This window comes from Rhinolophus hipposideros (genome assembly GCF_964194185.1).
Source record: "Rhinolophus hipposideros genome assembly, chromosome: 6".
In the NCBI taxonomy this organism is placed as follows: Eukaryota; Metazoa; Chordata; class Mammalia; order Chiroptera; family Rhinolophidae; genus Rhinolophus; species Rhinolophus hipposideros.
This window is the reverse complement of record NC_138052.1, coordinates 50,737,894-50,751,727: the sequence shown is the minus strand read 5'-3', so window position 1 is coordinate 50,751,727 and position 13,834 is coordinate 50,737,894. Positions and strand designations below refer to the sequence as shown.

Genomic DNA, 13,834 nt, shown 5'->3' with positions numbered 1-13,834 from the left:
GCGATCGACTTCAGGTCGCAGGCTCCAGACTCTCCTTTTAACCCCAAGGGCGCCAAGGGAGAGACAGACATAGCCTCAAACGACCCCGATCCCCAGATGGCCCCGGTGGGGTCCTTGTATTCACGCGTGACTCTCTTCCTCCGTGGAGCGGCAGCTCAGTGTTTCTCCTCTCCGCGCCTTCTCCCATCCCCTGGAAAAAACGCACACCCTGGGCTCTCGGCGAAAACGCACCGGCCCCGCCCGCGGCCCCGCGCGGCTCCCGGAGGCCACCTGCCGGGCGGCGGCGGCCTCTCCTCCGGGACCCGGCCGGCGGGGCGCGCGCCCCCGGCCCCCGCGCGCGCCCGTTGCCATGGGAACGCACTCCGCTCGCCCGCCCGAGGGGCCGGCGCCGCGGCGCATCCAGAGGGAGCCACTAGCGCAAGATGGCGTCGGCGCGGCCGCGGGATGCGGAGTGAGCGCGCCCCGCCGGGGCTCCGCGAGGCTGCTCCCCCCCCGCCGCCGCCGCCGCCACTGCGGCGCCGCCCCTCCGCCCGCCACTGCGCCTCGGCCCAGCCTCCCCGCCGGCAGGTACCGCCGCCCGCGCGCGCTCCGCGTCGTGCCCCGATGGCAGCGACAAGTGCCGGCTCGCCGGGGGCTAGCGGGTCTCCCCCGGCGCCGGGCGCCCGACACTAACGCGCACATAACTTTTCTTGCAGCGGCCCCGGCATCCCGGCCTGCAGCCCCCCCGCGCGCCGGCGGCCCCACCACGCCCCTCCGAGGTGAGCGCGGCGGGCCGATGCCGTGATCTCGGGTGGGCCCGGGCGGAGCGCGTGGACTGGCGGCGGCGGCGAGCAGCCGGCCAGCGCCTGGACAATGGCCCTGACCCTGTTTGGTAAGTGCAGCCCTTGGCCCGCGCGGTCGCAGGTGGGCCGCGCCCGGAGCTCGGGGCGGGGGCCCGGGGCGCCCGGGGAGGGGACGCCGCGCGCGCTGTGGCGCGCGGGCTGCGGCCGTGGACTGGGGGCCCCGGGGGCCCCGGCTCGCTCCCTCGCGCCTCTCCCATTGTTTCCTCTCCCGGCAGCGCTGATGGGCGTGTGCTCCCTCGGCCGATTCTGGGATGGGAGGCTCGGAGGTCCTGGGTGTTTTGTGAACCGAGGATTCTCTAAGATGCCAACTTGGGAGCGAAGTTAGCTGGTTGTTTCCAAACCGACGATTGTCAAGTCGGTAAATAAAGATCCTGGAAAGTTTATTTATTTTGGACAAGGTATCTGTGCATCCCACCCTCCCTGGAATTGCCAAATGCATGTGTTGATTCTGGTTGGAATTGGGGGCAGTTTTTTGGACTCGGTATATTATTCCTTTGTAAACTAGAATAAGTGGTGAACTTAGTGTTTGTTAAAATAGAAAATGTTTGCCCTAACGAATATGAGAGCAGAAGAAAGTTGGTTACTGGAAGTAAGTGATCTCAGGAGAATATATTTCAGCATTTCAGGAAAGAAATGTTATTTCTGTGATGTAATTACTGCAACACTATTGTTTCAGTGGTTAAGACTTCAAGGTTTCGTTTTTTTCCCCTTGAGTCAGCAATGACAATGGATTGGAACGGACTGAAAAGATACATTCTTTCCTTTTACAGAAACAGATTGTAGTACATGTGTACCTTGCTTTAAGAAAATCCAATACATACAGCATGTGAAAATTTAGATCTTCAAAGTATACAATTTTTCAAAGAAACAAAGTACAATGACTTGTACAATGATATGTAACTGATACAAGGACAGTCTTAGTAAATTAAAGTATCAAGTTTCCAGTTACGTTTTAATGTCATTGGATCAAACAGATACAGGCATCACCTACCACAAATGCCTTTTGATGTAAATACTTAACAGTGAATTAATCTCTTGGAATCAAAGTTACTTTTATTTAGCTATCTTATTTTATAAATTAAATTTAGACCCAGAGAGGTTATTTACCAAGGTCACATGACCCTTTTGTAGCAAAACTGAGCTTAGAACACAATTCGCCAGTCTTCAGTCTGGGGCTGTGTTTATTTTAACCAAATACCCAGAGTACTAGAAATGACATTTCTTCTTTAGTGTTGAGTCTCCATAGGTGTTTTAAAACATGTTTCTTTCTTTGAAACTAGTGAAAATCTCACTGTTTTTCAGTACACTGCATCTAATCTGCATTACTTAGGTAGTAGATGAATTTTCCTTCACTGTGGACTTTTTTTTGTACAAAAGTTAGAAATGATGAAAGGCTTTACTCATAGTTGATATTTTCTTTTATTGAAGCGTTTATCTTACCCTATTGTAGCTAATACATAGCAGTAAGATTTCTAGAAGTCAATTTCTCTTTAAAACTATTTCTGACTAAATCATTGTCCTTCCTAAAGAGACAGTCTGCATTTTCAAGGTTTGTTTTCTAAGGTACATTTACAAATTAACCACTTTTAGAATACTGACATTCTTGATGAATAAAACAGATAAACTGGGGAGAAGTGGAGTGTGTGACAAGACTCTTAAAAGGATTCTGAAATTGTTAAATCTTTTAACTCCTGAAGTGGAGATGAGGAAAGGAAGAACATGGAATGTGACCTTTAGAAGAAGGTATGAGAAACCACTCCCACCCCTCAGAATGAATAAAATATCTTTAAAATTTCAAAGTTGTGGGAAAATAGAATTTAGTTTACAAAATCAAATTTGGTTAACAATTTTTAAGAACATTTATCTGTTATAAAGCAAAGTACACCTGTGTGTAGAGGCTATTTTTTCAGTAATGATAGAGCAGCAGCTGCTCTCAAAAATGTGGTTGCATTCCACTCATTAGTCATTGAGATGTCTGTTAAAAATGTTGATTCCTTTGCCCAGAGACCTACAGCATGTGCCCTTCTGGGGAAAGGAGATTTTCAAGGGACTCCCCTGTGATTCTTATGCACACTCAAATTTGAGAACCATTGTATTAAAGATAAATACTAGTTGTCCAATTTTAAATAGCTTTTGTATATGTTAAGAGCAGTCCTCAAGGGTTAGAAGAAACGGATTTTATTTTAGAAATTACTAGTATTTAACTAGTTGGTCTTAGTCAGGACTACCTACTATCCCTTTACATTTACTCTTTTTTTAAAAATTAAAATTCATTATTTCTCTGTTTCACACTCAGCACCTTTATATTTACTCTTAATAACCAATTTAGAACACAGGAGCAATGAGATAATTAAAATTCTGTGAGAAAGGACTGAGAGAGAGGTGGTGAAGACAAGATAGGAACAAGAAACTCGACAAAAGGGACTTACGACTCATCAAAGTCAGATCTCAATAGATTTCCACCTAAGCCTCCCCAAAGTAACCCATGCCAGGACTCTACCTTGTGTATCTTGCGTGTGCTAGTTGGTTAGGCGAGTGTCTTAAGTCTGCTTGGGTGCCATAGTAAAATACCATACACTGGGTGGTTCACACAGCAGACATTTGTTTCTCACAGTTTTGGAGGCTGGGAAGTGGGGACCAAGGTATCTTCAGATGATTCCTGGCTTGCAGACATCCAGCTGTGTCCACACATGTTAGGGAGACATGGAAAGCAAGCTCTCTGGTCTCTTATAAGGGCACTAATACCACCATGAGGACCCACCCTCATGACCCCATCTAAACCTAACCTCTTCTCAGAGGTCCCATCTTGAAATACTATCATGTTGGGGGTTAGGGCCTCAACATATGAGTTTGTGGGGGGACACAATTCAGTGCATAGCAGCCAGCACTAGAGTCTAGTTTTTTAAAATTTGTGTATTATATTTCCATCCAGGTTTTTTTTGTAATTGTAAAGATGTTCTTTTTATAGGAAATTGGTGAAAGTTAGCTTCATTTTAAAAAATGAGAGCCTCTAAAATTACTACATTTAAATATATACATTTACATTTTTTTCACTTAAGTACATTGTAGGAACTCTAAAATAATTGTCAAATAAAGCTGACGAATGAAGAACGTCTTATCTCGTGTTCACGATTAATCATCTTTAATGCTTGAAAGGATATTTTTAATGGAAATTTCTGCTTTATTCTGTGATAGGAAAACCAGACCCCAGCCCTTCCTGATTTTACAGTCTCATTTGGGAGTTGAAAATGTACATTTGTCATGCAGGGTGTCATACAGGGTCTCAGCTCCCCCTCCCCACACAAGAACGCAAGATATGGTGAGGCCAAAAAGGAACAACAGAGCCATAGATAGGGGAGTCATACCACTATAGTCTCGCTGGTTGGAGACACAGAGCAGACATCGGCCAGTACCCCAGCAAGGGGTCTTCCTGCACCCCTGTCTCACTGGTGGCGGGCTGAGACACAGGAAGTAGGATCCACAGGATCCGCAATCCACCATCTGCTTCTCTGCCTGCCAACCAACCAACCAGGCCAGTCACGACAGTTATATCAGTGGATAATGGCTAACTGGTTACAGCTGTTGGCCAACCAGTCACAGCTGATGGCCACCTACTACCCGAGCCAGCACCTTTCCACGTGAGGCCAAGAGCCTGGAAACTGCTCTCTGGGACTCTGTCCCCACAACATTTTTGAAGGTTCATGAATTAGCAAGAGTTTTTCTTCATTTTTCAGATGAACCCACCCCTCAATCATCAGCATTGATACAAATAATTTTTAAATCCTCATAGCAAAACAATTATCCAAATGTAGTTCATCCTCTGCTCACTCACCTTACTTGTTCATTCAACAAACATCTGTAGCAATTAGCAAGAGACACGATCCTTGCCTTCTTAGAGCTTACGTTCCAGAACTATACTGTTTGCACTTAACTACTGTCATGCGGGAGACCCTGCTCGCTGCACCATTTGTCGTGCGAGGTAGCCTACGGGGCCACTAGTCCCGCTCCCCACATAAGAACGCAGGATATGGCTAGGCCAAAAAGGAACACCCACGGAGCCATAGGTAGGGGAGTCATACCACTGTAGTCTCACTGGAGGCTGAAGCCACACAACCTGCAACCTGCTGTCCGCTTTTCTGCCTGCCAACCAACCCACTCACCAACCAGTGCAGCCACGGCAGTTGTATCAGTGGCTGATTGGCTAACTGGTTACAGCTGATGGTCAGTTAGCCACAGCAGATGACCATCTACTACCCGAGTCAGCACCTTTCCACGTGAGGCCGTGAGCCTGGAAACTGCTCCCTGGGACTCTGTCCCCACACTACCTAATTCCATATAGGCTTTGTTAGAACTTCCCTGGCAAAGAAGCATGTGTTTTCTAATAATTGTTGCACTGGAAGGAAAGACTCAGATCATCTAATTTAGGACTTTTTAGCTGGTGTACCCGACAGAATGTCCTAATTGGCCCCCCAATAGAGCCCTAGTTGACAGAGCTGGGTGAAAAAGCATTCTGCCAGGTCATCCTTTGGCAAGAATTTCTGTCATTTATAACTAAATGGGGACTGTGGTTTACAGCTCAGACCAACTGATGAGAATTGGTCACTCAGTTACAGTCCAGCGGGGCTGACTGAACCCTGAATAACTCTCTTCTCTTTACAGATGGAATTAGCTCTGACATTGCTCCCCTCCCATTTTTTCTTTTCCCTCTCATTACCATATAGTCATTATCATCATTGCCATAGATCACTTCTAATACTTAGGATTTCACTGAAATTTCTTACCTTCTTTCCTCAGACTCTTCTAATGCCATAGAAACCTTTCTTTATATTACTTCATTTGGCGTCTCACTATCCTGACACATTGGCCTCTGGACCTCTTTGAAAAAGGTACTTTGTAGCAGTTAAACGACAGTGATGTATTTGTGATTCAGTTAGGAAGTTTTCTGATTTCCCATGATTGTCCTGGCTTTAACATTTATTTTTAAAAGGACAAGTCAGCTGCAGATTTTCACTAAGACTTATTTGACCAAAAGCTAATTTCTTTGGAAACTCCCAGTTGAACACATTCTCTACTGATGTTTTTATTTTTCAGACGTTGCTCATCAAAGAATATGAGAAAGGGTTTGTGGGGACAGAGTCCCAGAGAGAAGTTTCGAGGCTCTCAGGCTCACATGGAAAGGTGCTGGTTCGGGTGGTAGATGGCCATCAGCTGTGACTATTTGGCCATCAGCTGTTTTCGGTTAGCCATTAGCCACGGATATAACTGCTGTAGCTAAGCTAGCTAGTGCGGATTGCAGTTAGCAAGTGGGGTCGGTTGGCAGAGAAGCGGATGGCAGATTGTGGATAGTGTGCTCCTGCTTCCTGTGTCTCCAACCCAGCGCCCAGCAAGAATATAGTGGTATGACTCCCCTTTCTATGGCTTCATTTGGCCTCACGGTATCCTGAGTTCTTATGTGGGGACCGGGACCAGGAACCCCTCATGACAGGATTACCTAAGCTGTAGGATGGTCCGATGGTGAGAGCCCAGCTGCTTTCTTAGAATGGTTCATCTTTTCAGCTGTCACTAAAATCACCATTTTTATTTAAGTAATTATCCATATTCTCTTACTGGTATCAGAAACTTAATATTTCAGCTTTAAAAGCTTTCTTTTAATGTTTGGAGATGTGTTCCTATGTAGGAGAGATAAAAGAATTATAGTTGCTATAACTCTGATAGTCACCATCTGTGCACAAAAAGATATTGGTGATGTAGTCATCTGAGTCACATCTGTCCCTGAAAATAACCATCCTGTAAGCAGCCTAATCTTTGAAGACAGTCATGTGTGTAATTGTAAAAATCTGACATAGGGCCGGCCCGGTGGCTCAGGCGGTTAGAGCTCCATGCTCCTAACACCGAAGGCTGCTGGTTCGATTCCCACATAGGCCAGTGGACTCTCAACCACAAGGTTGCCAGTTCAACTTCTCGAGTCCCGCAAAGGATGGTGGGCTCTGCCACCTGCAACTAAGATTGAACACGGCACCTTGAGCTGAGCTGCCGCTGAGCTCCCGGATGACTCAGTTGGTTGGAGCGCATCCTCTCAACCACAAGGTTGCCGGTTTGATTTCCCGCAAGGGATGGTGGGCTGTGACCCCTGCAACTAGAAACAGCAACTGGACCTGGAGCTGAGCTGCATCCTCCACAACTAAGACTGAAAGGACAACAACTTGAAGCTGAACGGCACCCTCCACAACTAAGATTGAAAGGACAACAACTTGACTTGGAAAAAAGGCCTGGAAGTACACACTGTTCCCCAATAAAATCCTGTTTCCCTTCCCCAATAAAATCTAAAAAAAAAAAAAAAAAAAAAAAAAAAAAAATTTGACGTCATTGTCAAGAAAAGTTTCAGTTTCTTTTATATCAGTATTTCTCAACTTTCTTTTTTAAAAAAAATCACTCTCCATAAAAAGCCTTTTAGACATTTTTTTCTTTTTTTTAAAATTGAAGTTTATTGGGGTGACAGTTGTTAGTAAAGTTACATAGATTTCAGGTGTACAATTCTGTAATACATCAGCTATATATCACATTGTGTGTTCACCACCCAGAGTCACTTCTCCTTCCATCACCATATATTTGATCCCCTTTACCCTCATCTCCGTCCCCCCACCTCTCCTTACCCTCTGGTAACCACTAAACTATTGTCTTTGTCTATGAGTTTTTGTTTCTCATTTGTTTGTCTTGTTCTTTTGTTGTTTTCAGTTTTATATACTATATACGGTATCAGTGAAATCATATGGTTTTCCATTTTTTCTGTCTGACTTACTTCACTTAGCATTATAATCTCAAGATCCATCCATGTTGTCGCAAATGATACCATTTCATCTTTTCTTATGGCTGAATAGTATTCCATTGTGTATACTGTTATTTATCCATTAGTATACTTGTTTATTAATTCATCTATCAAAGGACCTTTGGTTGTTTCCATGTCTTGGCCACCAAGAATAAAGCTGCAATGAACATTGGAGCACATACGTCTTTACAGATAAATGTTTCCAGATTTTTTGGGTAGATACCCAGGAGAGGGATTGCTGGGTCATATGGTAATTCTAATTCTTGATTTTTTGAGGTATCTCCACACTGCCTTCCATAACAGCTGCACCAGTCTGCATTCCCACCAACAGTATATGAGGGTTCCTTTTTCTCCACAGCCTCTCCAACACTTGTTACTATTTGTCTTGTTGATGATAGCCATTCTGACTGGGGTGAGGTGATATCTCATTGTGGTTTTTATTTGCATTTCTCTGGTGATTAGTGATGTTGAGCATTTTTTCATATGTCTGTTGGCCATTTGTATGACCTCTTTGGAGAAATGTCTCTTCAGGTCCTCTGCCCATTTTTTAATTGGATTGTTTGTCTTTTTGTTGTTGAGTTATATGAGTTCCTTGTATATTTTGGATATTAGCCCCTTATTGGAAGTGTTGTTTGCAAAAATCTTCTCCGATTCAGTTGGTTGCCACTTTATTTTGTCGATGGTTTCTTTTGCTGTGCAGAAGCTTTTTAGTTTGACATAGTCCCATTCGTTTATTTTAGCTTTTACTTGCCTTTGGGGTCCAATTCATAAACTGCTCTTTGAAGCCAAGGTCCATAAGTTTAGTACCTATGTTTTCTTCTATGCAGTTTATTGTTTCAGGTCTTATGTTTAGGTCTTTGATTCATTTTGAATTAACTTTGGTACAGGGTGATAGATAGCAGTCTAGTTTCATTCTTTTGCATGTGGCTATCTGATTCTCTCAGCACTGTTTATTGAAGAGGCTGTCTTTTCTCCATTGTATGTTTTTGGCTCCTCTGTCAAAAATTATCTGTCCATATTTATGTGGGTTTATTTCTGGGTTAACAATTCTATTCCATTGATCTATGTGTCTGTTTTTCTTCCAATACCATGCTGGTTTGATTATTGTTGCCCTGTATAGTCAGGGAGTGTATACCTCCTGCATTGTTGTTTTTTCTTAGGATTGCTTTGGCTATTCAGGGTCTTTTGTGGTTCCGTACAAATCTGACGTTTTTTTGTTCTATATCTTTAAAAAATGCCATTGGGATTTTGATGGGGATTGCATTACATCTGTATATGGCTTTGGGTAATATGGCCATTTGAACTATGTTGATTCCTCCAATCCATGAGCACAGAATGTCTTTCTACTTCTTTGTGTCTTCTTCAGTTTCTTTCAAAAATGTCTTATAGTTTTCAGCATATAGGTCTTTCACATCCTTAATTGTTCTCTCCATGAAACTTTAATACAAGAGATATACTGTATGTATATCTGCTTTATACATAAAAAGAGTAACTTTTTGACACCCCCCCCCCCAAAGCCAGCTTTAGCTCCCTTGCGAGTGGTATTACCTTCCATTGAGAATATATGTTTCAGACTAAAGCAGTCATAAGAGTATTAGTTAGGCAGAAAAATACTGTGTGGTCGTACTTTGTATGTTATATCATAATAGTTCTGAAGGTATGACATTAGTATAATAAGTTATACATTTTTCATCATATTGATTTAACCTCAGAATTAACATGTTACTATTATTTTGAGAGCAGCCATAACAAAGAAGTCCTTGTTGGGGTTGGGGGTGTGTGTAGCTTTTCTTAAGGTACCTTTTGTACATATATCTTTTCGTATGGGTAATTGAGGTTTTCTCAGTCTTTATGTAAAGTATTAGTAACAGCACCTTTAAGAAAACTTTATTATTTATCTGCTGTATATAAACTAAATGAAGTTATTGAACTTGATGTGTAAACCCAATGTAAGAGAAGTCCTAGAGCCTGGCATTACAACCAAATTCCAAGACATAAGTCATTTTTACATAGAAAATGATTCCCATAAACTTTGATTTTTATTTATTAACATAATCCTACTACTCCTATAAAGCAGAATAGGAAGAAACTAAGAAAACGGGATGGTCTGACCATATTTTACATTGAAAAGTCATTGAAAAAAATCATGTCTGACAAAATAAAGTTATTACCAGTATACATTTCTAATTTGGCTCCTTGTTTTTAAAAAACAGAATGACTATGTTGTGAATATGCAAAAAAACCCACTGCACTGTATACTTTAAAAGGGTGAATTTTATGGTGTGTGACTTATATATATCTCAATATAAGCTGTTATTAATTAAAAAAATCACCCGAGGGGGTAGGAAATCAGATTGAATAGAAGGGAAATTTACTTCATTTAAACGAGAAAAAAGAAACCCACCAGAAAATAGCATTTTTAAAAGAGTAGTTTTATACCAAGGAACCTTTAAAACTTTTTGTTTTTTAAGAAAGTTTTTTTGCTTTTATTCCCTAAGGAACAAAAAACAAAATTATGAATTGATAGGTTAAAAATAACTCTGTCTGTTTTGAATGGTTGTTTTAAATTCAGAGAAGTGAATACTTCATGGAAAGAGTTAATATGGACAATTGAGTAATTTGTCGGAGAAAGGAAGATGAGTCAGGCCAGGCCTGTGGCCAGCTGCTCGCTGGTGTGGCGGGGGCCACCGCCTGGTGTTTTATCCAGCTGCGCTGAGAGTTGTTCTTTCCCCTTTCCACGCTGACTTTTCCTTTGGATTTCATTGGACTGTATATGTCATGGTGTAAAGCAAGCAGAAGAATTATGTAGTCCAAGAATTATATCTCTGCTTTCGTAGATATTTATGACCACAAACTTGACATCTCAAAAAACCAAATGGCTTCTCTTCTTTAGACTGCTAATCTTTCCTGATTTTCCCATTTCTGCCATTAGCTCATATCTTCAGCCATTGTAGTACGTATATTCTTTCTGTATTGTGCCCTTATATACTCATGGAACATTGTTTTTTAGCTTCTTAATAGCTGTGAAATTATCTTGTCAGAGATGATCTTAGGATTTGAAGGGGCTTGTGTTAGGTAGAACAGGTAACAGGTAAATGGTGTAGATGTCCATTTCAGGGATCTGTAAACATCTGCCTAACCAAATTATTTCCCCTACAGGCCTTCCCTTGTGAATAAATTTTACACCATTACATTAAAATTAAAGCATGATTTTTAGCACGTTATCTATGAGGAATAACATACTAAATATAGATAACTTATCTTTATATAGCATGAAAGAATGATTTTAATTTGTGGACTGAAGATCTTAAAGCAGGGCAAGCATTTTGACTCAGGGAGATACACTGTAAGAGAAAACAAAGTGGCAAGTATTAATATTTAGAAGGACCTGTAGGGGGTGGTGTGGTAATAAGCAAAACCATATTTGGGAACTAAGGGAAGGAATGGATGACAGGAGACCATAGAGTGAGAGAAGGAAACAAACACAGGAGCTGTACTATTTCATATTTTTTTCCTGAAGAGTAGCTCTGAGACTTGGTATGTATTTTCCTATTTTGTGATTTGTGTACTCATCTGTTCAATGGATTTTGGCCTAATATGTGCCAGGTATATATTAGTTCCTGTTCTTAAAGAATTTATAGCGGGGTGCCAAAAAATGTATACACATGATTTGTGTTCATTTTTTGTTATCAATATATATGTTAAGTATTACAATTTTAATACAGTTTTTTCCTTTCTTAAAATGTGTATACATTTTTTTGGTACCCTCTGTATTTACAGTGGAGGGAAACAGATGATTAAAAGGGAAAAAAAAGTATAATGTGCCAGGTCGCCAGTGCTCTGAAGAACAGTTGAGCAAGGCGAGGAGGCTGGGGCTAGCTTTGTGGCAGCGTGGTCTGTGATGACCTCACCGCTAAGGTGGGTTTTGAGCAGAGACTTGAAGGAAGTGAGAGAATGAGTTGTGTGAAATGGGGGCGTCACCTCATAGTACAAGCATTTAGGCAGGGATGTACTCGGCAGTTTTGAGGACTAGAAAGAAGGGCGATGTGGCTGGAGCGGAATCAGCCAGGGGAAAGTGGTGGGAGAGGAGGACAGAGAGCCACCAGGGGATTGAGGGGTGTTGGGGTCAGAGATTATGGAGGGCTCTGTACACCACAGTGAGGACTGCAGGTTTAACTCAGAGTGAGATGGGAGGTTTGTAGGGGATGCGTCCATAGCATGTAGTGTGGAGGAAAGGGCTTGGGTTTTGGAGTAAGGTATGTTTAATCCTTTCTCTGCCAAGTGTCAGCTATATGTTCCAGCCTCGTTTTCCTTATATGTAAATGGTCTATTAATTCCCTTCTCCCATTTGTGCAGAAATAGATGAGATCATGTGTGGATGGTTCTCTGCACAGTGGTTGAAGATACATGGTAGCTAATAGTGTCACTAATATTATTATTATTATTATAAATATTAGCAAAGATTTAACATACCAGCAGTTTCCCCATTTGTTTATTTCACAAGTCTGTTGACCCTCTTGAAAAAGTAGTTCTGCAATATTTCTATTTATGTGTGTGGCTAAATACATGCCACATGCCATTGTAGACTTTGTCTGAGAATGCTCTAGTGGAGTCTTGGTTCAGGGAGATACAGTGAAGACCAGATAGACTTCTGATAGCTGGATACTTGATACTTTCTGTTGCACTCTGAAAATGTGAAAACTACACTTCCCAATAGGCGATGTTTACTTCTCCTTTGGGAGGTAATCCAGAATATAATCAGATATAGCCCCTGACCTCAGGACACTTAAAATGTATCAAAGGACTGTAAACTCAATGTCTGGCACATAGTGGGTGCTCAATCCAAGTTTGTTGAATGAACGAGTGAATATACAACAATGGACTATCACTCTACATGCTTTGCCTGTGAACAACCTTGACTCAGTTTAAACATTTGCTTTTGTTTACCTTTTCCCCTCCTTTGTTTTGGGTTATTCTTGCTTATTATTAGGTTGGTGCAAAAGTAATTGTGGTTTAAAAGGTTCAATCTAATTGCAAACACCACAATTACTTTTGCACCAACCTAATAGGTTTGAGTCCATAATTGGAAACTTAAACCTGCTGCTTAGAAATTGGTTTATCTAGCAATTCATTTCCCTACTTACAGTCCTCCAGTGAGTCCCATCACCATTTAGGTCAAGTCTGAATTCCCTAGCTCGTATATAGGCTGTCAGGATGGGCCCCTGCTTACTGGCCTGGCCTCTTCTCTTATCTCTCCTCCTCAAGTATGTGCTTCAGACGTGCTGCACTACCTTGAAGTTTCCAGTGTTGCGTCCTGCACAACACAAGCAAGTGGGAAAGGACGAGGGAGGCGGCGAGGGTTAAGGTTTATTGAAGAAAGAGACAAGAGACACTGAATGCAAAGAAACCACAGAAGACCAAGGGACTCACAGCCTTAAGAGACTGGAGCCCCGAATCGGGTCGTCGTGGGTATTTATTGATTTTTTACAATAGGCATCACATGATTCTGGGCAGGGTCTGTAAAACTCTGACACCACCAATACAATTAGCATATTTCCAATCACCCAATCATTTTGTCCCAAAGCAACCTGTACATGTCGTCCCCACATGACCAAGGTGCGGTGTGTGTGATCCCTGGGGGAGCGGATCTCTCAAAGCAATTATCCCATGAGGTCAGTGCAGAGCAAGCTGGCTTCGCTCAATTACTGTTCCTTGCACAATAGGGTGCCGGACATCTGAAGCATGCGTCAGCAGCTTCCCAGAAAGTGTTGGAGGATGGGCACACCTCACAACTTAAGGTTAACTCATGGGGGTCCCTGGGGTCCCGCCTGGCTTAAGTTGTCCCTCCCTTGAGGGATCTTACTCGTCTTTGGCTGCAGACCCAGCATATTGGGACCATGAGAGAGAACTTATAAAACTCAACCCCTAAAGGGAAAACCCCGCAACCCTCTTTCCCTAAGGAAAGGGTGGAAGGGACAGACGGTTAGGATGTTGTGTGACAACATTCCAGAAGGGATTGTACTCAGTGGACCTTTGGCACCATCATTTGTCAAGCCCTTCTTTGCCCTACTTCTGCACATCTTGCAAAACTCAGCTTGAACAGTCATCTTTTCTAAGCAGTCTGTGAGTTAGTTATACCTTTTCTGCATCTGTAGTGCCCTATATA

At 42.6% G+C, this 13,834-nt stretch overlaps 1 protein-coding gene across 2 annotated transcripts in view; it reads left to right on the top strand.

Moving 5' to 3' along the window:
* The first annotated feature begins 411 nt into the window (after positions 1-411).
* The window catches only part of CHN1 (chimerin 1), a 171,924-nt gene continuing 158,501 nt past the window's right edge, over positions 412-13,834 (top strand). Inside the window, exons 1-2 of one of the 2 annotated variants that reach the window (XM_081052386.1) lie at positions 412-567; positions 696-871. In XM_081052386.1, coding sequence (XP_080908512.1) covers positions 853-871 — 19 coding nt within the window. In that variant the 5' untranslated portion in view covers positions 412-567; positions 696-852. The remainder of the gene's footprint in view (positions 568-695; positions 872-13,834) is intronic. The other variant, XM_081052388.1, reaches the window with a different exon arrangement.